Source organism: Oppia nitens, unplaced genomic scaffold (assembly GCF_028296485.1).
Source record: "Oppia nitens isolate AA-2021 unplaced genomic scaffold, nextdenovo-longstitch-racon4-pilon3 scaffold17_pilon_pilon_pilon, whole genome shotgun sequence".
Lineage (NCBI taxonomy): Eukaryota > Metazoa > Arthropoda > Arachnida > Sarcoptiformes > Oppiidae > Oppia > Oppia nitens.
Genome location: NW_026533196.1, coordinates 2,307,182 through 2,330,160, shown reverse-complemented (window position 1 = coordinate 2,330,160; position 22,979 = coordinate 2,307,182). Strand labels below are relative to the sequence as shown.

Genomic DNA, 22,979 nt, shown 5'->3' with positions numbered 1-22,979 from the left:
TCCTAAATATTTATTCAATTATTTTTGACTTTATTTATGATGTTTAATATTTATTCATTTTTAAATAAATCTAAACATAATGCTTCAAAATGTCCTAAATATTTAATCAATTTTAATACAATATATTTATACTATATTATTTTAATTCATTTTTAAATAAATCTAAACATAATGCTTCAAAATGTCCTAAATATTTATTCAATTATTTTTGACTTTATTTATGATGTTTAATATTTATTCATTTTTAAATAAATCTAAACATAATGCTTCAAAATGTCCTAAATATTTATTCAATTATTTTTGACTTTATTTATTATGTTTAATATTTATTCATTTTTAAATAAATCTAAACATAATGCTTCAAAATGTCCTAAATATTTATTCAATTATTTTTGACTTTATTTATGATGTTTAATATTAATTCATTTTTAAATAAATCTAAACATAATGCTTCAAAATGTCCTAAATATTTAATCAATTTTAATACAATATATTTATACTATATTATTTTAATTCATTTTTAAATAAATCTAAACATAATGCTTCAAAATGTCCTAAATATTTAATCAATTATTTTTGACTTTATTTATGATGTTTAATATTTATTCATTTTTAAATAAATCTAAACATAATGCTTCAAAATGTCCTAAATATTTAATCAATTTTAATACAATTTATTTATACTATATTATTTTAATTCATTTTTAAATAAATCTAAACATAATGCTTCAAAATGTCCTAAATATTTRTTCAATTATTTTTRACTTTATTTATGATGTTTATATTTATTCATTTTTAAATAAATCTAAACATAATGCTTCAAAATGTCCTAAATATTTATTCAATTATTTTTGACTTTATTTATTATGTTTAATATTTATTCATTTTTAAATAAATCTAAACATAATGCTTCAAAATGTCCTAAATATTTAATCAATTATTTTTGACTTTATTTATGATGTTTATATTTATTCATTTTTAAATAAATCTAAACATAATGCTTCAAAATGTCCTAAATATTTATTCAATTATTTTTGACTTTATTTATATTTATTCAATTATGTTTAATATTTTAATTCATTTTTAAATAAATCTAAACATAATGCTTCAAAATGTCCTAAATATTTAATCAATTTTAATACAATATATTTATACTATATTATTTTAATTCATTTTTAAATAAATCTAAACATAATGCTTCAAAATGTCCTAAATATTTAATCAATTTTAATTTACATTTATTTATACTATATGATTTTAATTATTCAATTTTTTACTTTTTTAAATAAATCATAAAATATCTAAACATAATGCTTCAAAATGTCCTAAATATTTAATCAATTTTAATACAATATATTTATACTATATTATTTTAATTCATTTTTAAATAAATCTAAACATAATGCTTCAAAATGTCCTAAATATTTAATCAATTATTTTTGACTTTATTTATGATGTTTAATATTTATTCATTTTTAAATAAATCTAAACATAATGCTTCAAAATGTCCTAAATATTTAATCAATTATTTTTGACTTTATTTATGATGTTTAATATTTATTCATTTTTAAATAAATCTAAACATAATGCTTCAAAATGTCCTAAATATTTAATCAATTATTTTTGACTTTATTTATGATGTTTTTTGATTTATACTATATTATTTTAATAATTTTAATTCATTTTTAAATAAATCTAAACATAATGCTTCAAAATGTCCTAAATATTTAATCAATTTTAATACAATATATTTATACTATATTATTTTAATTCATTTTTAAATAAATCTAAACATAATGCTTCAAAATGTCCTAAATATTTATTCAATTATTTTTGACTTTATTTATGATGTTTAATATTTATTCATTTTTAAATTCATTTTTGTCCTAAATATTTATTCAATTATTTTTGACTTTATTTATGATGTTTAATATTAATTCATTTTTAAATAAATCTAAACATAATGCTTCAAAATGTCCTAAATATTTATTTTTAATAATTCATTTTTAAATAAATCTAAACATAATGCTTCAAAATGTCCTAAATATTTATCAATTATTACTACAATTTATTTATACTATATTATTTTAATTCATTTTTAAATAAATCTAAACATAATGCTTCAAAATGTCCTAAATATTTAATCAATTTTAATACAATATATTTATACTATATTATTTTAATTCATTTTTAAATAAATCTAAACATAATGCTTCAAAATGTCCTAAATATTTATTCAATTATTTTTGACTTTATTTATGATGTTTAATATTTATTCATTTTTAAATAAATCTAAACATAATGCTTCAAAATGTCCTAAATATTTATTCAATTATTTTTGACTTTATTTATGATGTTTATATTTATTCATTTTTAAATAAATCTAAACATAATGCTTCAAAATGTCCTAAATATTTATTCAATTCATTTATTAAATAATTTTTAAATAAATCTAAACATAATGCTTCAAAATGTCCTAAATATTTATTCAATTATTTTTGACTTTATTTATGATGTTTAATATTAATTCATTTTTAAATAAATCTAAACATAATGCTTCAAAATGTCCTAAATATTTAATCAATTTTTTAATACAATTTATTTATACAATATATTTATTTTAATTCATTTTTAAATAAATCTAAACATAATGCTTCAAAATGTCCTAAATATTTAATCAATTTTAATACAATATATTTATACTATATTATTTTAATTCATTTTTAAATAAATCTAAACATAATGCTTCAAAATGTCCTAAATATTTAATCAATTTTTTTGATTTATTTATGATGTTTATTTTAAAATAAATCTAAACATAATGCTTCAAAATGTCCTAAATATTTATTCAATTATTTTTGACTTTATTTATGATGTTTAATATTTATTCATTTTTAAATAAATCTAAACATAATGCTTCAAAATGTCCTAAATATTTAATCAATTTTAATACAATTTATTTATTTATTATTTTAATTCATTTTTAAATAAATCTAAACATAATGCTTCAAAATGTTAAATATTTATCAATTTTAATTTTATTTATACTATTTATTTTAAATTTTTAAATAAATCTAAACATAATGCTTCAAAATGTCCTAAATATTTAATCAATTTTAATACAATTTATTTATACTATATTATTTTAATTCATTTTTAAATAAATCTAAACATAATGCTTCAAAATGTCCTAAATATTTATTCAATTATTTTTGACTTTATTTATGATGTTTAATATTTATTCATTTTTAAATAAATCTAAACATAATATTTATTCAATTATTTTTGCTTCAAAATGTCCTAAATATTTATTCAATTATTAATACAATTTATTTATATGTATTATATTTAATTCATTTTTAAATAAATCTAAACATAATGCTTCAAAATGTCCTAAATATTTAATATTTAATATTTAATTCATTTTTAAATAAATCTAAACATAATGCTTCAAAATGTCCTAAATATTTAATCAATTTTAATACAATTTATTTATACTATATTATTTTAATTCATTTTTAAATAAATCTAAACATAATGCTTCAAATATTTAATCAATTTTAATACAATTTATTTATACTATATTATTTTAATTCATTTTTAAATAAATCTAAACATAATGCTTCAAAATGTCCTAAATATTTGTTCAATTATTTTTRACTTTATTTATGATGTTTTATATTTATTCATTTTTAAATAAATCTAAACATAATGCTTCAAAATGTCCTAAATATTTATTCAATTATTTTTGACTTTATTTATGATGTTTAATATTTATTCATTTTTAAATAAATCTAAACATAATGCTTCAAAATGTCCTAAATATTTATTAAATTATTTTTGACTTTATTTATGATGTTTTATATTTATTCATTTTTAAATAAATCTAAACATAATGCTTCAAAATGTCCTAAATATTTAKTCAATTATTTTTGACTTTATTTATGATGTTTAATATTAATTCATTTTTAAATAAATCTAAACATAATGCTTCAAAATGTCCTAAATATTTAATCAATTTTAATACAATTTATTTATACTATATTATTTTAATTCATTTTTAAATAAATCTAAACATAATGCTTCAAAATGTCCTAAATATTTAATCAATTAATTTATTTATACTATATTATTTTAATTCATTTTTAAATAAATCTAAACATAATGCTTCTAAATGTGCTAAATATTTAATCAATTTTAATACAATTTATTTATACTATATTATTTTAATTCATTTTTAAATAAATCTAAACATAATGCTTCAAAATGTTTTAAATATTTATTCAATTATTTTTGATTTTATTTATGATGTTTAATATTTATTCATTTTTAAATAAATCTAAACATAATGCTTCAAAATGTCCTAAATATTTATTCAATTATTTTTGGCTTTATTTATGATGTTTAATATTTATTTATTTTTAAATAAATCAACATAATGCTTCAAAATGTCTTAAAAATTTATTAAATTATTTTTGACTTTATTTATGATGTTTTATATTTATTCATTTTTAAATAAATCTAAACATAATGCTTCAAAATGTCCTAAATATTTATTCAATTATTTTTGACTTTATTTATGATGTTTAATATTAATTCATTTTTAAATAAATCTAAACATAATGCTTCAAAATGTCCTAAATATTTAATCAATTTTAATACAATTTATTTATACTATATTATTTTAATTCATTTTTAAATAAATCTAAACATAATGCTTCAAAATGTCCTAAATATTTAATCAATTTTAATACAATTTATTTATACTATATTATTTTAATTCATTTTTAAATAAATCTAAACATAATGCTTCAAAATGTCCTAAATATTTATTAAATTATTTTTGACTTTATTTATGATGTTTTATATTTATTCATTTTTAAATAAATCTAAACATAATGCTTCAAAATGTCCTAAATATTTATTCAATTATTTTTGACTTTATTTATGATGTTTAATATTAATTCATTTTTAAATAAATCTAAACATAATGCTTCAAAATGTCCTAAATATTTAATCAATTTTAATACAATTTATTTATACTATATTATTTTAATTCATTTTAAATAAATCTAAACATAATGCTTCAAAATGTCCTAAATATTTAATCAATTTTAATTTACAATTTATTTATACAATATATTTATTTATAATATTTATTCATTTTTAAATAAATCTAAACATAATGCTTCAAAATGTCCTAAATATTTATTCAATTATTTTTGACTTTATTTATGATGTTTAATATTAATTCATTTTTAAATAAATCTAAACATAATGCTTCAAAATGTCCTAAATATTTAATCAATTTTAATACAATTTATTTATACTATATTATTTTAATTCATTTTTAAATAAATCTAAACATAATGCTTCAAAATGTCCTAAATATTTAATCAATTTTAATACAATTTATTTATACTATATTATTTTAATTCATTTTTAAATAAATCTAAACATAATGCTTCAAAATGTCCTAAATATTTAATCAATTTTAATACAATATATTTATACTATATTATTTTAATTCATTTTTAAATAAATCTAAACATAATGCTTCAAAATGTCCTAAATATTTAATCAATTATTTTTGACTTTATTTATGATGTTTAATATTTATTCATTTTTAAATAAATCTAAACATAATGCTTCAAAATGTCCTAAATATTTATTCAATTATTTTTGACTTTATTTATGATGTTTAATATTTATTCATTTTTAAATAAATCTAAACATAATGCTTCAAAATGTCCTAAATATTTATTAAATTATTTTTGACTTTATTTATTTTTTTATATTTATTCATTTTTAAATAAATCTAAACATAATGCTTCAAAATGTCCTAAATATTTAATCAATTATTTTTACACTTTATTTATGATGTTTATATTTAATTCATTTTTAAATAAATCTAAACATAATGCTTCAAAATGTCCTAAATATTTAATCAATTTTAATACAATATATTTATACTATATTATTTTAATTCATTTTTAAATAAATCTAAACATAATGCTTCAAAATGTCCTAAATATTTAATCAATTATTTTTGACTTTATTTATGATGTTTATATTTATTCATTTTTAAATAAATCTAAACATAATGCTTCAAAATGTCCTAAATATTTAATCAATTTTAATACAATTTATTTATACTATATTATTTTAATTCATTTTTAAATAAATCTAAACATAATGCTTCAAAATGTCTTAAATATTTATTCAATTATTTTTGACTTTATTTATGATGTTTAATATTTATTCATTTTTAAATAAATCTAAACATAATGCTTCAAAATGTCCTAAATATTTATTAAATTATTTTTGACTTTATTTATGATGTTTTATATTTATTCATTTTTAAATAAATCTAAACATAATGCTTCAAAATGTCCTAAATATTTATTCAATTATTTTTATTTATGATGTTTAATATTTATTCATTTATTTATGATGTTTATTTATTAATTTTTTGATTCATTTTTAAATAAATCTAAACATAATGCTTCAAAATGTCCTAAATATTTAATCAATTTTAATACAATTTAGTTATACTATATTATTTTAATTCATTTTTAAATAAATCTAAACATAATGCTTCAAAATGTCATAAATAATTATTCAATTATTTTTGACTTTATTTATGATGTTTTATATTTATTCATTTTTAAATAAATCTAAACATAATGCTTCAAAATGTCCTAAATATTTATTCAATTATTTTTGGCTTTATTTATGATGTTTAATATTTATTTATTTTTAAATAAATCAACATAATGCTTCAAAATGTCTTAAAAATTTATTAAATTATTTTTGACTTTATTTATGATGTTTTATATTTATTCATTTTTAAATAAATCTAAACATAATGCTTCAAAATGTCCTAAATATTTGTTCAATTATTTTTAACTTTATTTATGATGTTTTGTATTTGTTCATTTTTAAATAAATCTAAACATAATTCTTCAAAATGTCCTAAATATTTAATCAATTTTAATACAATTTAGTTATACTATATTATTTTAATTCATTTTTAAATAAATCTAAATATAATGCTTCAAAATGTCCTAAATATTTATTCAATTATTTTTGACTTTATTTATGATGTTTAATATTAATTCATTTTAAAATAAATCTAAACATAATGCTTCAAAATGTCCTAAATATTTATTCAATTATTTTTGACTTTATTTATGATGTTTAATATTAATTAATTTTTAAATAAATTTAAACATAATGCTTCAAAATGTCTTTAATATTTATTCAATTATTTATGACTTTATTTATGATGTTTAATATTAATTCATTTTTAAATAAATCTAAACATAATTCTTCAAAATGTCCTAAATATTTAATCAATTTTAATACAATTTAGTTATACTATATTATTTTAATTCATTTTTAAATAAATCTAAACATAATGCTTCAAAATGTCATAAATAATTATTCAATTATTTTTGACTTTATTTATGATGTTTTATATTTATTCATTTTTAAATAAATMTAAAAATAATGCTTCAAAATGTCCTAAATATTTATTAAATTATTTATGACTTTATTTATGATGTTTTATATTTATTCATTTTTAAATAAATCTAAACATAATGCTTCAAAATGTCCTAAATATTTATTCAATTATTTTTAACTTTAATTATGATGTTTAATATTAATTCATTTTTAAATAAATCTAAACATAATGCTTCAAAATGTCCTAAATATTTAATCAATTTTAATACAATTTATTTATACTATATTATTTTAATTCATTTTTAAATAAATCTAAACATAATGCTTCAAAATGTCCTAAATATTTAATCAATTTTAATACAATTTATTTATACTATATTATTTTAATTCATTTTTAAATAAATCTAAACATAATGCTTCTAAATGTGCTAAATATTTAATCAATTTTAATACAATTTATTTATACTATATTATTTTAATTCATTTTTAAATAAATCTAAACATAATTCTTCAAAATGTCCTAAATATTTAATCAATTTTAATACAATTTAGTTATACTATATTATTTTAATTCATTTTTAAATAAATCTAAACATAATGCTTCAAAATGTACTTTATTTAATTTTTAAATAAATCTAAACATAATGTTATAAATAATTATTCAATTATTTTTGACTTTATTTATGATGTTTTATATTTATTCATTTTTAAATAAATCTAAAMATAATGCTTCAAAATGTCCTAAATATTTGTTCAATTATTTTTAACTTTATTTATGATGTTTTGTATTTGTTCATTTTTAAATAAATCTAAACATAATTCTTCAAAATGTCCTAAATATTTAATCAATTTTAATACAATTTAGTTATACTATATTATTTTAATTCATTTTTAAATAAATCTAAAAATAATGCTTCAAAATGTCCTAAATATTTAATCAATTTTAATACAATTTATTTATACTATATTATTTTAATTCATTTTTAAATAAATCTAAACATAATGCTTCAAAATGTCTTAAATATTTATTCAATTATTTTTGACTTTATTTATGATGTTTTATATTTATTCATTTTTAAATAAATCTAAACATAATGCTTCAAAATGTCCTAAATAATTATTCAATTATTTTTGACTTTATTTATGATGTTTAATATTTATTCATTTTTAAATAAATCTAAACATAATGCATCAAAATGTCCTAAATATTTATTCAATTATTATTGACTATAATAAAGAATTTTACACAACTAAAGAGTAAGTGTTTCGAGGTGCTCGGGTCTTTGGCCCTGAGTCCCTTAAGAAAATGTTAGCTTGCGGTATTAGTTAAAAATTAATGTAAATATAAGTAAATAAGTGATACATAGAGTATATAGTGTTCATGGTATGCCGATCTGCGGAAGCGGAGAACAGGGAACGACAAACAACGAAGCAGTGGAAGTAACGGCGGGATCGGGACGTCTCAGCATAAACAAAGTTAAATGAGGTTTAATTAGTGTTTATCCTAATGCATATAAGGCATTTCTGAATTACGAATTATAAATATCAATGTAAGAGCGTTGCGATTTCTGTCGTTGAGGGTGTCATCATATTGGAGGTGATGATCCGTGTAGTTTTCGTGTCAACTTTACAGCTGGAGAAAGTGATATTAAGCGCGGCTTTAATAAAGAACTATCTTTGAACCGATATTTGTGAATCACTGCGAATTGCTATAATTCATAAACATGTCCACCGATAGTCTCTTTTGACGGACAGACATATATCTGTTTTACCACTAGCTATAATACCACCCGCAACCATGATTTTTAGTGAAAATTTAGGTCGGCCAACAATTTGATTTGTCTTATTTAATGGTCTAATACGGGTATTTTGATGATTTAACTTCGGAAATAGTTTAATTGGTGAATCATCCGTCCATAGGACGTCTTCCCGAAATTCCAGACCCCTTCGGGTATTGTCATAATACCCGGCACTGGTAACCATATTTGAAAATTTCAAGCAATAAGCAATATTTTTGAGGGTCAGTAATGGTTTTACTTTCATTTTTCTTGAATTTGATCGTCATTTTGTTGATTCATCAATAAAAATTATTGCGTGGAAACACCAACAACCTACTCAAATCTGACCTAACATACCTGACCTTATATACATAAACTTAATATAATATAACAAACTTCAATACATAATACTTAGTAATCATAACAGTTTAGCGCGAGAATATTATTTTTAATTGTTAACAATAAAATTGTATTTTATCGATCGAAACAAGTATTCTTTGCGTTTCAAAAATAATGAAATTTTAATTTGTTTTTGTGAGATCTATGTAATGATTAAAATTTTATTTTTTTTGTAATTCAACAGTTACATTATTGAATTTTAATTATGTTATTAAACATTTAAAATAAAGTTATTAATAAAGTCGTTACATAGCTTAAAGTCACATGACATCATTTTCATATATGCTCAAAAATACATATATCGTTGATTAAATAATGAAATAATGGAGGCCAAAAATCTTAGTAAAGCTTCTTATGAAAAACTAAATGTAAGCATTAATTTGACAAATAAAAAATGATGGAAAGAAGTAGAGGTTAATGTAAAAGACAGAAAATAGTCAGAAAAACTACCTAATATTAATACTAAAATTTTGAAGGACTTAGTGAAGTTATATCCAGAGTTTTGATGATAAAAGATGAGAAAGATATTGGGTAATGATTTATGAACTATTATAAGACATTTTGACTCAATTCGCTGAAGATATGTGCCATTAATTTAAGTACTAAATAATTTCACTTCTTAACTATAGGCCACTTAAGTGAAAATAAACCAAAATTTTTTATACAATTGAATTATAATAAATTTATAGGATTTATTAAAACCATTGATGAATCATTATATTCATCATATATTGCTTTGTCAGATTACTATTTATTTGAATAAATAAAAGACATCTTTGATATTGAAAAAATTAAAAATCTGGAAGTAGTCATAAAAATCTTTTTCGGTTCAAAATCAGATGAAATGGTTTACCGAAAATAATCAAAATTTGACCAGTGATTAAAGAGATGTTATAGATTTAAATGACAATTTTACAATTTATTAAATTTCATTAACTTTTTCAATAAAATGAATTTAAACACTTTTATTTTACACGCAAAGAATACTTGTTTCGATTAATATATAAAAATGTTAACTTAACCTAAGCTAATGTATGACCGGTTCGCCACGTTTTACCGTTCCTTTTATTGTTAACAATTAAAAATAATATTCTCGCGCTAACAGTTATAATTACTAAATATTATGTATTAAAGTTTGATATATTATATTAAGTTTATGTATATAAGGTCAGGTATGTTAGGTCAGATTTGAGTACTGGTGTTTTCGCGCAATAATTTTTATCGATATATGTTTATTAGGACCCGAAGATCTGTTTTCCGTTGAAAAAACCGAGTTTTAGCTCCGGTAGCTCAGCTTCAATTTAGCCATCAATTGTTTTGGTGATAACCAATTGATATGATAAAAGGTTTATCGACGGCATTGGTCGAGTTGGATGACTTTTCGTCGGGCACTTCCAGCCGTAGCACAAAACTAATCCACGGAGGCGTACGCTATCTGCAAAAGGCTATCCTCAAGTTAGATATGGAACAGTATAAGATGGTCAAAGAGGCGGTATGTCATCAGCTAATATATTTGATGAAGTATTATATTTACCATTAATACATTCAAATAGCTTCAAGAAAGAGCAAACCTCTTGGAGATTGCACCTCATCTGTCATATCCGTTGCCAATTATGTTACCGGTGTATCACTACTGGCAGATCCGTATGTATTTGATGTTTCATTTTACTAAACATTATTATATATTTTAATTTCTCAAAATTATAGCATATTTTTGGGTCGGCATTAAAATGTATGATTTGGTTGCCGGCACTAAAAATGTAAAAAAATCGTATTATCTCTCAAAGAAGGACGCAATGGAATTGTTTCCGATGTTAAAGAGTGATTCATTGGTCGGAGCGATTGTCTACTACGATGGTCAACATAACGACGCCCGTATGAATCTATCCATTGCATTGACTGCCGCCCGATATGGAGCTACTATTGCCAATCATGTGGCAGTTACTAAACTAAACAAAGATTCTGGTGGCAAGTTGATTGGCGCCAGACTACAGGATCAGTTAACTAAACAGGAATGGGATGTTAAGGCCAAAGTTATAGTCAATGCCACGGGACCGTTCACTGATAGTATCCGATTGATGGACAATCAGGAAACTAGGAAAATATGTCAGCCCAGTTCCGGTGTCCATATTGTATTACCCGGTTATTATTCCCCGGAAAGTATGGGTCTGTTAGATCCATCTACCAGTGATGGACGAGTCATATTTTTTCTGCCGTGGGAAAAGTGGACAATTGCCGGCACCACAGACAAAGTGTGCGAAGTGACTCATAATCCAGCGCCTACTGAATCCGATATTCAATTCATATTGAGTGAGATTCGACATTATCTCAGTCCCGATATCAATGTTCGTCGTGGAGATGTTATGTCCGCGTGGGCTGGTATTCGGCCACTAGTTTTGGATCCAAGCAAACCTAACACCGAATCTATTGCACGAAATCACATCATTGATTTGAGTCCTAGTGGTCTCGTAACAGTAGCCGGCGGCAAATGGACTACTTATCGAGTGATGGCACAGGAAGCGATTGATGCGGCCGTTAAAGACAATCCGGACAAAATAGGTCACGCAACTGAATGCAAGACATTGGGTTTAACTCTCGAAGGCGGACACAAATGGACGCCCACACTGTACATACATTTAGTGCAGGATTTCGGTTTGGAGCCCGAAGTGGCCCACCATTTGGCTAACACTTACGGCGACAAAGCGTTTGCCGTCGCAAAGTTAGCCGAATTGACCGGAAGACGGTGGCCAGTGGCCGGACGGCGACTGCACGTAGAATTCCCATATATTGAGGCCGAAATTAGATTTGCCGTCAGAGAGTACGCCTGTACTGCTGTCGACGTAATCGCACGGCGTTTGCGATTGGCTTTCCTCAACACACAGGCAGCTGAGGAAACATTACCGAGAATTGTCGACATTTTGGCTGAAGAACTTAAATGGAGTAAATCAGAAAAAGAGATCCAATTAAACAAAGCAAAAGACTTTTTGCGCAAAGAAATGGGACAACAGGTGGACAAAGAACTCAGAGATGTTTTACCGATTTCACTAACAAAGGATGAAATCAATAAATATAGCAAACAATTCCATTCACTCGATAGGGATAGGAAGGGATACATCGGTATTAATGATTTGAGAAGATCTATGAAAGTAAGTCAATCGATAAACTAAAGTTTGTCTATAAATTGATTAAAAATATTTTTTTATTTAATAAATACCGGTAATTATATATTTATTAGGCACAGGGAGTTAAGATAAGTGAGGATGAACTCCATCAGATGCTGAGCGAAGTGGACATCAATAAGAATGGACAGGTAGAGTTGGGCGAGTATCTGGAACTCATGAGCGCTATCAAGACTGGAACCATAGCGCACAGCAGGTTCTCGAAAGCCGCTGAGTTTGAGTACAATAAAATATCAGTGGATCGCGCGGGAGGGGGTCTATAAAATTTAGGGGAACTCCAAAAATCTCTGTTCTCACCATATGTTAGATCATTTATAGTCATCATAAACAACAGTAACAGATCATACCATTTCTGTTGATGTATTTATATCTTAAATCCTTACCTTTTCCTTACATCCAGTTTTTAAAAGTGTTTGTTTTATGCATTTATTAGCTATATATATGGTAACCGTTGTTTTATGACATCTACGGTAATGTTGAATTGTTGTAAAATTTCAATTATTGTTTGGTCACATATCTCAATATATTAATTAAATATACTATAAATTACCGGTAATATAATGGTTATAATTATACAATTAACTAGTCATACAAACTAGACATTTATTATTTGTTTTTTAAATTACCGTATCTATCGGTACTTCACTAATTATCTGACAATAATTATTAGATGTTTTAATAAAACTATTGTTTTAATTGTTTCAACTTTGGTGACAATTACTGTATATCACCTACTTAAGCACATAAACTTATATTAAGTATTTTAATGGATTATAATAAATTATATATATATATATCTAAAACATTTAAAGAAAATTAACATATTATTAATTTTTATCATTATATATGAATGTTATTATCTAATCATACGTTATTATTTTTTAAATCAATTATTTAGTAATTTATCTGAGTTTATAAATATCTAATATTTTAAATTAAATAATAAACTTAGATATATAAATAAAATATTATATATCGTTATCAATTTCTTTTTAATTTAATAATTATTTTTTCATATTAATATACATTCAAAATTGTTTGGTCCGACAAAAATTAAAACAACAAATTAGATAATAATCGGTATTTTTCATTCAATAATTATTATATGAAAATATAGTTATAATAAAAAAAATTATAATAAAAACTTTCGGTTAATAAATCGGTTAATGGATTGATACAAATACACGACCACTAAAAATGCTAACCAAAGGTGCCTTAAGAACGGGTATATTTGCCCCAAATGTGAAGCATAAAAACTGATGCGATAAATACCAAACTCATCACCAGAACAGGTACGGGACCACTGATGGACAGAAAAACAAATGAATTGATCAGACAATCAAATGTTGGATCTAATAATCATATCTTACACATTAATGTCTTTCTTTTTTCTTTCTTTCTTTTTTCTTTCTTTCGGCGTCTCTTTCAGCCTTCAATTCTTTCCTGTCTCTGTCTTCTCTTTGTTTAATAGTTTTGGGTGATTGAGAGCTGGCAATCACAACAGGTTTTGTTGCTGATGATGGCGGTGGTGATGGTGATGGCGGTTGTGATGGTGATGGCGGTGGTGATGGTGATGGCGGTGGTGATGGCGAAACTTTTTTCTGCAAATATGCAGAAAAAAATTATGAAATGCACGCAAACACATACCTCTTACACCCAAAAAACATTTGTAAAATTTTCAAGATTTTAATTGATTTGTTTTCAAAAAAAAAATTGAGTTTTGTTTTCTGAAATCTATACGAGCCTTTTGTGTGTCTGTAGCATTTTATTTTCGAATTTTGAAATTCTGACTTAAGATTCGGTTAGAGGACTACTAATAATGTATTGAAAAGTTGCATCAAAAATGATCTATCTCTTCGTGAACAGAGAAAATGGCGCCCAAAGTAAAAAATTTTAGGTAAAAATTTTAACGTTCAGAATTGTATAGAGCATCAAAAATAAGATATATAACGTCAAATTTATTTTATTTGACTAAAGTTGAGTTTAATTTGTCATACCGAGTAAGTTTATACCCTACATGACTAAAGTTGTGCTTATTTTGTCATACTGTTATTTGACTATGTCAATGACTAAATCAACTGACAATTAATTTATGAACATAATATTTTATGCCGTCAAAGTTTTTTTTCAATAATGCTATCTAGCATTCTTAACTTGTTTATTTTGTAAAATTTATTTAATTTTACCAACTTTTGGTAAAAGTAAAATTTTTCATTTATGAACACATTTTGTAAAATATTACGTTAAAAATGGAAATCAGTTTTGTAAAATTTTCATTATTGTAATTAAAACATAATTAACTATATATTTTAAATTGTTAAGTAAAATTTTCAATATTGTAATTTGTAAGCTTTCAAATTTTACATAATTTTTTCATTTGTGTAAAATATTCAAAATATGTGTGAAACGATAAGTAAAATATTACTGTATTTATTAAAATATATGAAGAATTCAAATAATATAATAAAATACTGTATACAGTACATAATAAATACAGACAATACATGATATTAATACAATAGTCATATAAACAAAATATAATACAATATAAGGCATTAATACATAAAATACTGTATATAATAGATAGTAAATGAATATAAAATATCAATTATTTACATAATATTTACATAACTATTAACAAATATTTACAATACATTGTATCAATACAACAAATCTAATAACTAATACTATTATAATTAAAATTAATAATTTACAGCACTGTTAAAAATGCTCTATAATATAGTGTATATTAAATAACTAAATATATCTATTATTTGTTTAATACTTACACAACAGTGTACATACAATACATTATATCAATATAATAGATATAATAATCAATACAATTATAACTATTTTTAATAATTTACAGTTAACTGTTAAATACTGTAATATTTATTTAATATACAATTTATTATCAGTTGTTAGGTCACTATTTTTATTGAGATTGTTATTAATTATTAATTATATCAATATATAACACAATTAATCACATTAATAACAACGGTTATAACAATAACATTAATATGTATACTGCTGGCTGTCCATTACTATCTGGGTGTCATCAAAAAATAAATGAATACTATTGGCTAATTAAATCAGTGCTAGTAACTGCTATAATGACGCATAGTGTTTTACATCTTGGTTAATTTTTTATATTACATTATTAGTTGTTATCCCATATTATTTTATGTGACATCACTTTTCCAAAAATTATAAATATATGGTAAAATTTTACTAAAAATATTGAAAAAGCTTTGAAAATTTTCAAATATAAAATTTTACCAAATTATAAATTTTTTGAAAAATTTTACTTAATTTAAAATTAAATATCAAATTTTCAATTTTGCAAAGATTTTTTTTTTGAGTGTTGTGTTAGTTTTTCAATCGATTTATTAATGTTTCGTTTAAAGTGTACCTCTTTTTTCTGGTCAATCATTAGACCGGTGGCCGAACAAATGGCATTATTTGCCGGCGGTCTTTTGACCTCTTCAATAGGTCTCTCTGAGTCGTGCATCTGGTAATCACATGCAAAGTTAAAAACAAATGAAATCAAATTATCTTCTTCAGCCAATTCAGACGTTGTCGTGTTATCTTCAATATTGTTGTCGATTTTGTCATCTTGTTTAGCCATTTTACGGACTAAGTGGAGAACACACGTGTGAAGTGAACAGAAGAGATAATAATAATAATATACAAAAAGCAGTTCATATGACGGGTGAAATCAATTTCAACCACAACTTCTTCGTCAATGATGTCAATACTTCAGGAAACTAATGATATCAACCAATTAATCAAAGACTATACTATTATTTGGCGGTTTTGTCAAACGGATCCTATTATTTAACCAATTAATTATGGGATCAACTAAAACAATAACAACAAAAAAAGAAAAAATGAATCAATTATTGTGGGCTCCGGTAGTATCTGTCTGTCTGTCTGTCTGTATGTGTGTGTGTATGGTATGAGTCGCCGGTCATAACGCACATGACATCACTCGATATTATAATCAAAGAAAAAGTCTGCTTAAAAATTGTGTGTATGTCTCCTCCCACTTATCACGCAAACAGTGTAGTAATAGCTACAGTACAGCAGTAACTGTTACTACACTGTTTGCGTGATAAGTGGGAGGAGACATACACACAACTGCAAAATTGACAGGACCTCTGATTATAATACACTAACACTTAGATTGCATTCAATACTACACTACAGTACACACACTGTATATAATAGTGGCGTATATAACGCTTTTTTAAGTAATAGTCAAAACATACATAGACTTTGCCTTATAAACAAACCATAGATTATAGATTTAATATATAATATATAATATATATACCTACAAAATGCTACAATATGTATAGTAGTTGTGTTTAATTGTAGGCTCCGCCCATTTTCAGTGTTGGACATTTATAACATGAAGAGTATGTATATAATAGTGAGTAACACACAAACACACTAACAAATCGTTGATTGGTTAGTACAGTGAGTGGCGCCTCTCTATTGCCAATTTGGTTACCAATTATTACAATATACTGTTCACATCAAACGTTACTCTAAGTTAATATCCATAAATTATTTATATATATAAGGGTTGTCCACAAATGACGTTCTTATATTGTACTGTAAACCAAAAGTTAGTGATTTTATTATAATATTTTTTGTATCAATTGATGACGTGTTGTGTATATGTGTTATAAACAACACATCATTTAAACGATACCTTCAATACATACATACAATACATTCAATTTGATTGAATCAATCAAATACTGCAATCAATCGCCAAATCATTTATTTTTTTCAATCCATTCATAAGACTCGGACTCGGTTTTAGTGATTAACCCAAAGATATGGTAAGTTTAAGAGAATTGATGGCCAGATAATAATCAACGCAATCATCTGATCTATTGATTTGTTTTAACGATAGCCTGCATCGGCCAGCAGTACATCAGTGGGCGCCGGCAGTCGTTCGCCACGCGCTATGCCTACCCGTAGCTCAGGTGGTAGCGGTAGTACTGTTAAACAGCGTAAGGTTGGCGGCGGAACCAGCAGTGGTGGCGGCAACCGATCGAGAGCGGCGGCGGCCAATAGCGGCGGTATGTGGAGGTTCTATACGGACGACTCGCCCGGCATTAAAGTGTAAGATATGATTATTAGATCCAACATTTGATTGTCTGATCAATTCATTTGTTTTTCTGTCCATCAGTGGTCCCGTACCTGTTCTGGTGATGAGTTTGGTATTTATCGCATCAGTTTTTATGCTTCACATTTGGGGCAAATATACCCGTTCTTAAGGCACCTTTGGTTAGCATTTTTAGTGGTCGTGTATTTGTATCAATCCATTAACCGATTTATTAACCGAAAGTTTTTATTATAATTTTTTTTATTATAACTATATTTTCATATAATAATTATTGAATGAAAAATACCGATTATTATCTAATTTGTTGTTTTAATTTTTGTCGGACCAAACAATTTTGAATGTATATTAATATGAAAAAATAATTATTAAATTAAAAAGAAATTGATAACGATATATAATATTTTATTTATATATCTAAGTTTATTATTTAATTTAAAATATTAGATATTTATAAACTCAGATAAATTACTAAATAATTGATTTAAAAAATAATAACGTATGATTAGATAATAACATTCATATATAATGATAAAAATTAATAATATGTTAATTTTCTTTAAATGTTTTAGATATATATATATATAATTTATTATAATCCATTAAAATACTTAATATAAGTTTATGTGCTTAAGTAGGTGATATACAGTAATTGTCACCAAAGTTGAAACAATTAAAACAATAGTTTTATTAAAACATCTAATAATTATTGTCAGATAATTAGTGAAGTACCGATAGATACGGTAATTTAAAAAACAAATAATAAATGTCTAGTTTGTATGACTAGTTAATTGTATAATTATAACCATTATATTACCGGTAATTTATAGTATATTTAATTAATATATTGAGATATGTGACCAAACAATAATTGAAATTTTACAACAATTCAACATTACCGTAGATGTCATAAAACAACGGTTACCATATATATAGCTAATAAATGCATAAAACAAACACTTTTAAAAACTGGATGTAAGGAAAAGGTAAGGATTTAAGATATAAATACATCAACAGAAATGGTATGATCTGTTACTGTTGTTTATGATGACTATAAATGATCTAACATATGGTGAGAACAGAGATTTTTGGAGTTCCCCTAAATTTTATAGACCCCCTCCCGCGCGATCCACTGATATTTTATTGTACTCAAACTCAGCGGCTTTCGAGAACCTGCTGTGCGCTATGGTTCCAGTCTTGATAGCGCTCATGAGTTCCAGATACTCGCCCAACTCTACCTGTCCATTCTTATTGATGTCCACTTCGCTCAGCATCTGATGGAGTTCATCCTCACTTATCTTAACTCCCTGTGCCTAATAAATATATAATTACCGGTATTTATTAAATAAAAAAATATTTTTAATCAATTTATAGACAAACTTTAGTTTATCGATTGACTTACTTTCATAGATCTTCTCAAATCATTAATACCGATGTATCCCTTCCTATCCCTATCGAGTGAATGGAATTGTTTGCTATATTTATTGATTTCATCCTTTGTTAGTGAAATCGGTAAAACATCTCTGAGTTCTTTGTCCACCTGTTGTCCCATTTCTTTGCGCAAAAAGTCTTTTGCTTTGTTTAATTGGATCTCTTTTTCTGATTTACTCCATTTAAGTTCTTCAGCCAAAATGTCGACAATTCTCGGTAATGTTTCCTCAGCTGCCTGTGTGTTGAGGAAAGCCAATCGCAAACGCCGTGCGATTACGTCGACAGCAGTACAGGCGTACTCTCTGACGGCAAATCTAATTTCGGCCTCAATATATGGGAATTCTACGTGCAGTCGCCGTCCGGCCACTGGCCACCGTCTTCCGGTCAATTCGGCTAACTTTGCGACGGCAAACGCTTTGTCGCCGTAAGTGTTAGCCAAATGGTGGGCCACTTCGGGCTCCAAACCGAAATCCTGCACTAAATGTATGTACAGTGTGGGCGTCCATTTGTGTCCGCCTTCGAGAGTTAAACCCAATGTCTTGCATTCAGTTGCGTGACCTATTTTGTCCGGATTGTCTTTAACGGCCGCATCAATCGCTTCCTGTGCCATCACTCGATAAGTAGTCCATTTGCCGCCGGCTACTGTTACGAGACCACTAGGACTCAAATCAATGATGTGATTTCGTGCAATAGATTCGGTGTTAGGTTTGCTTGGATCCAAAACTAGTGGCCGAATACCAGCCCACGCGGACATAACATCTCCACGACGAACATTGATATCGGGACTGAGATAATGTCGAATCTCACTCAATATGAATTGAATATCGGATTCAGTAGGCGCTGGATTATGAGTCACTTCGCACACTTTGTCTGTGGTGCCGGCAATTGTCCACTTTTCCCACGGCAGAAAAAATATGACTCGTCCATCACTGGTAGATGGATCTAACAGACCCATACTTTCCGGGGAATAATAACCGGGTAATACAATATGGACACCGGAACTGGGCTGACATATTTTCCTAGTTTCCTGATTGTCCATCAATCGGATACTATCAGTGAACGGTCCCGTGGCATTGACTATAACTTTGGCCTTAACATCCCATTCCTGTTTAGTTAACTGATCCTGTAGTCTGGCGCCAATCAACTTGCCACCAGAATCTTTGTTTAGTTTAGTAACTGCCACATGATTGGCAATAGTAGCTCCATATCGGGCGGCAGTCAATGCAATGGATAGATTCATACGGGCGTCGTTATGTTGACCATCGTAGTAGACAATCGCTCCGACCAATGAATCACTCTTTAACATCGGAAACAATTCCATTGCGTCCTTCTTTGAGAGATAATACGATTTTTTTACATTTTTAGTGCCGGCAACCAAATCATACATTTTAATGCCGACCCAAAAATATGCTATAATTTTGAGAAATTAAAATATATAATAATGTTTAGTAAAATGAAACATCAAATACATACGGATCTGCCAGTAGTGATACACCGGTAACATAATTGGCAACGGATATGACAGATGAGGTGCAATCTCCAAGAGGTTTGCTCTTTCTTGAAGCTATTTGAATGTATTAATGGTAAATATAATACTTCATCAAATATATTAGCTGATGACATACCGCCTCTTTGACCATCTTATACTGTTCCATATCTAACTTGAGGATAGCCTTTTGCAGATAGCGTACGCCTCCGTGGATTAGTTTTGTGCTACGGCTGGAAGTGCCCGACGAAAAGTCATCCAACTCGACCAATGCCGTCGATAAACCTTTTATCATATCAATTGGTTATCACCAAAACAATTGATAACAACAACAGATACTAATAATAATTACAAACCTCTTGTGATAGCATCCAAAGCAACACCACAACCCGTGGCACCGCCGCCAACAACCAATACATCAAATTCTTTGCCCGATTTAAGACTGTTTAGTTGATCAACTCTTGATGGTAGTCCTTTGCTGGACAATTGTTTTAGTTGTTGTTGTGCTAATGTCTGTGGTGGTGATGAGGCCGATACTAAGTATCTCTGCAAATGATATGCAGAAAAAAAATTATGAAATGCATGCAAACACATACCTCTTGTGTTAGTTTTTCAATCGATTTATTAATGTTTCGTTTAAAGTGTACCTCTTTTTTCTGGTCAATCAGCCGAAACACGGCGTACGTCGATAGGCCGGCGCCGGCCACCAGCAGAGCGTACCGACCGTAGCGGCGACTGATTCGAGAAGAGGCCATCGATTTTAATGTTTAATCACTTGTCACAAGAAAATGATGACCAATGGGTCAACTGTCCAACAAATCACCGCAAAAATAGACAAAACTGTTGTTTTAAACAAATGACTGATTGACTAACATAACAGTCAACAGTAAAAATCAATAAAAAAAATAATATTTTTTTATATTATAGTAAATATTTACAATTTTATCAATGAATATATTTATTGATTAATAAAACACTGCTAAATGATTAATAATAATAAAAAATTATTTAAATTACTTTATTACTTAAATTATTTAAAATATTTTATCCCAAAATAATAATAATAAATTTATTTGCATAAAACTGTATTATTTTAATACACACAATGTCTATACCATATATGATATGTTAAATTTATGTCTCTCTCTCTATATATATATATATATATATATATATAATTAACATTTAATTATTTTTTGACTGTAATTCCCCATCAAATGGCATCCCTTAAGCACTGTATTATAATAAAACTAATTATTATCCAAATGTTAAATGCATTATACTATACAACAAAACAGCAATTTATCAGTCAATATAAAAACAAAAATTTAATTAATGATACAAAACTGCTAATGTATATATCAAATTAATATATAATTTTAGTTATAGTTTTAATATAATATAAAATCTAAATTAATTGAATGACTCGTGTTTTATATATATTTGATTTATACAATTATAATTATATGAATTAATTGATTGACATTTACTACTATGAAATCAAGTGATGAAATATGGATGAGATTTTTGTGTGTAAAATCATATGTATATCACATGAAAGTCCTCAGCTAATACAGTACTGTATAAAACAGTATTATAAATACATTTCAAGTGTCAGCGCTTAGGTATGTGTGCTAAAGGACTGACTGTCTCCTCCTATTCCTTCACACTCTAACTGATATACAACTGACACACTATTGCATAATATAAAGAAAAAAGATAAATAAAGTTTACAGTGAACTCACTATATGGTAGAGTACTATAAGCATAGTTACTATTAATATTAATCAGGTGTTAATGATTTTCAATTACTATATTATAATAATAACTTAATAAAATTTTATCGTTTTTCGTTTTAATACTGTATTTATGATACTTCTACTGTATATATGACACGTGAAATGTGTTAACAATTTTACAAATACACTCTAATTAAATATATATATATATATATATATCTAATAATTATTTTTTATTAAGTTTTAAAATTTATTATTTTAAAAATCACATTTTTTCAAATACTGATTTCCAATATTTTTATCCACATTTAATTTAATTAGATATTTGTATTAATGTTGTTATTTATAAAATGA

General features: G+C 24.9%; 4 protein-coding genes across 4 annotated transcripts; 2 read left to right on the top strand and 2 right to left on the bottom strand.

Moving 5' to 3' along the window:
• Positions 1-10,939: 10,939 nt before the first annotated feature.
• Positions 10,940-13,561, top strand: LOC128965635 (glycerol-3-phosphate dehydrogenase, mitochondrial-like). Its single transcript, XM_054312372.1, has 4 exons — positions 10,940-11,136; positions 11,198-11,288; positions 11,352-12,790; positions 12,880-13,561. The coding sequence occupies exons 1-4, from the start codon at positions 10,981-10,983 to the stop codon at positions 13,084-13,086; spliced, it is 1,893 nt and encodes a 630-aa protein (XP_054168347.1). The 5' UTR covers positions 10,940-10,980; the 3' UTR covers positions 13,087-13,561.
• Positions 13,562-13,804: 243 nt separating this feature from the next.
• Positions 13,805-16,890, bottom strand: LOC128965433 (putative uncharacterized protein DDB_G0290521). The gene is made up of 3 exons (XM_054312129.1): positions 16,242-16,890; positions 14,194-14,424; positions 13,805-14,126 (listed from the first exon to the last, which is right to left on the bottom strand). Exons 1-2 carry the CDS (start codon positions 16,455-16,457, stop codon positions 14,197-14,199), a joined length of 444 nt encoding a protein of 147 aa, XP_054168104.1. The 5' UTR covers positions 16,458-16,890; the 3' UTR covers positions 13,805-14,126; positions 14,194-14,196.
• Positions 16,891-17,503: 613 nt separating this feature from the next.
• LOC128965374 (protein transport protein Sec61 subunit beta-like) lies at positions 17,504-18,357 on the top strand. Its single transcript, XM_054312055.1, has 3 exons — positions 17,504-17,682; positions 17,757-17,968; positions 18,036-18,357. Exons 1-3 carry the CDS (start codon positions 17,680-17,682, stop codon positions 18,121-18,123), a joined length of 303 nt encoding a protein of 100 aa, XP_054168030.1. The 5' UTR covers positions 17,504-17,679; the 3' UTR covers positions 18,124-18,357.
• A 243-nt stretch (positions 18,358-18,600) lies between these two features.
• LOC128965613 (glycerol-3-phosphate dehydrogenase, mitochondrial-like) lies at positions 18,601-21,776 on the bottom strand. Its single transcript, XM_054312341.1, has 6 exons — positions 21,534-21,776; positions 21,243-21,432; positions 21,026-21,171; positions 20,874-20,964; positions 19,372-20,810; positions 18,601-19,282 (listed from the first exon to the last, which is right to left on the bottom strand). Exons 1-6 carry the CDS (start codon positions 21,639-21,641, stop codon positions 19,076-19,078), a joined length of 2,181 nt encoding a protein of 726 aa, XP_054168316.1. The 5' UTR covers positions 21,642-21,776; the 3' UTR covers positions 18,601-19,075.
• Between the last annotated feature and the right edge of the window lie 1,203 nt (positions 21,777-22,979).

Excerpts from the sequence above, each read along its gene's own strand:
- LOC128965613 (XM_054312341.1), bottom strand. The coding sequence starts at position 21,641 with ATGGCCTCTTCTCGAATCAGTCGCCGCTACGGTCGGTACGCTCTGCTG. Across the intron at positions 21,433-21,533 it reads TGATTGACCAGAAAAAAGAG|AGATACTTAGTATCGGCCTC; the intron begins GTACACTTTAAA and ends TATCATTTGCAG. Across the intron at positions 21,172-21,242 it reads TTTGGATGCTATCACAAGAG|GTTTATCGACGGCATTGGTC; the intron begins GTTTGTAATTAT and ends ATATGATAAAAG.
- LOC128965635 (XM_054312372.1), top strand. The coding sequence starts at position 10,981 with ATGATAAAAGGTTTATCGACGGCATTGGTCGAGTTGGATGACTTTTCG. Across the intron at positions 11,289-11,351 it reads GTATCACTACTGGCAGATCC|CATATTTTTGGGTCGGCATT; the intron begins GTATGTATTTGA and ends TCAAAATTATAG. Across the intron at positions 12,791-12,879 it reads ATTTGAGAAGATCTATGAAA|GCACAGGGAGTTAAGATAAG; the intron begins GTAAGTCAATCG and ends TATATTTATTAG.
- LOC128965433 (XM_054312129.1), bottom strand. The coding sequence starts at position 16,457 with ATGGCTAAACAAGATGACAAAATCGACAACAATATTGAAGATAACACG. Across the intron at positions 14,425-16,241 it reads TGATTGACCAGAAAAAAGAG|AAAAAAGTTTCGCCATCACC; the intron begins GTACACTTTAAA and ends GCATATTTGCAG.
- LOC128965374 (XM_054312055.1), top strand. Across the intron at positions 17,969-18,035 it reads GACTCGCCCGGCATTAAAGT|TGGTCCCGTACCTGTTCTGG; the intron begins GTAAGATATGAT and ends TCTGTCCATCAG.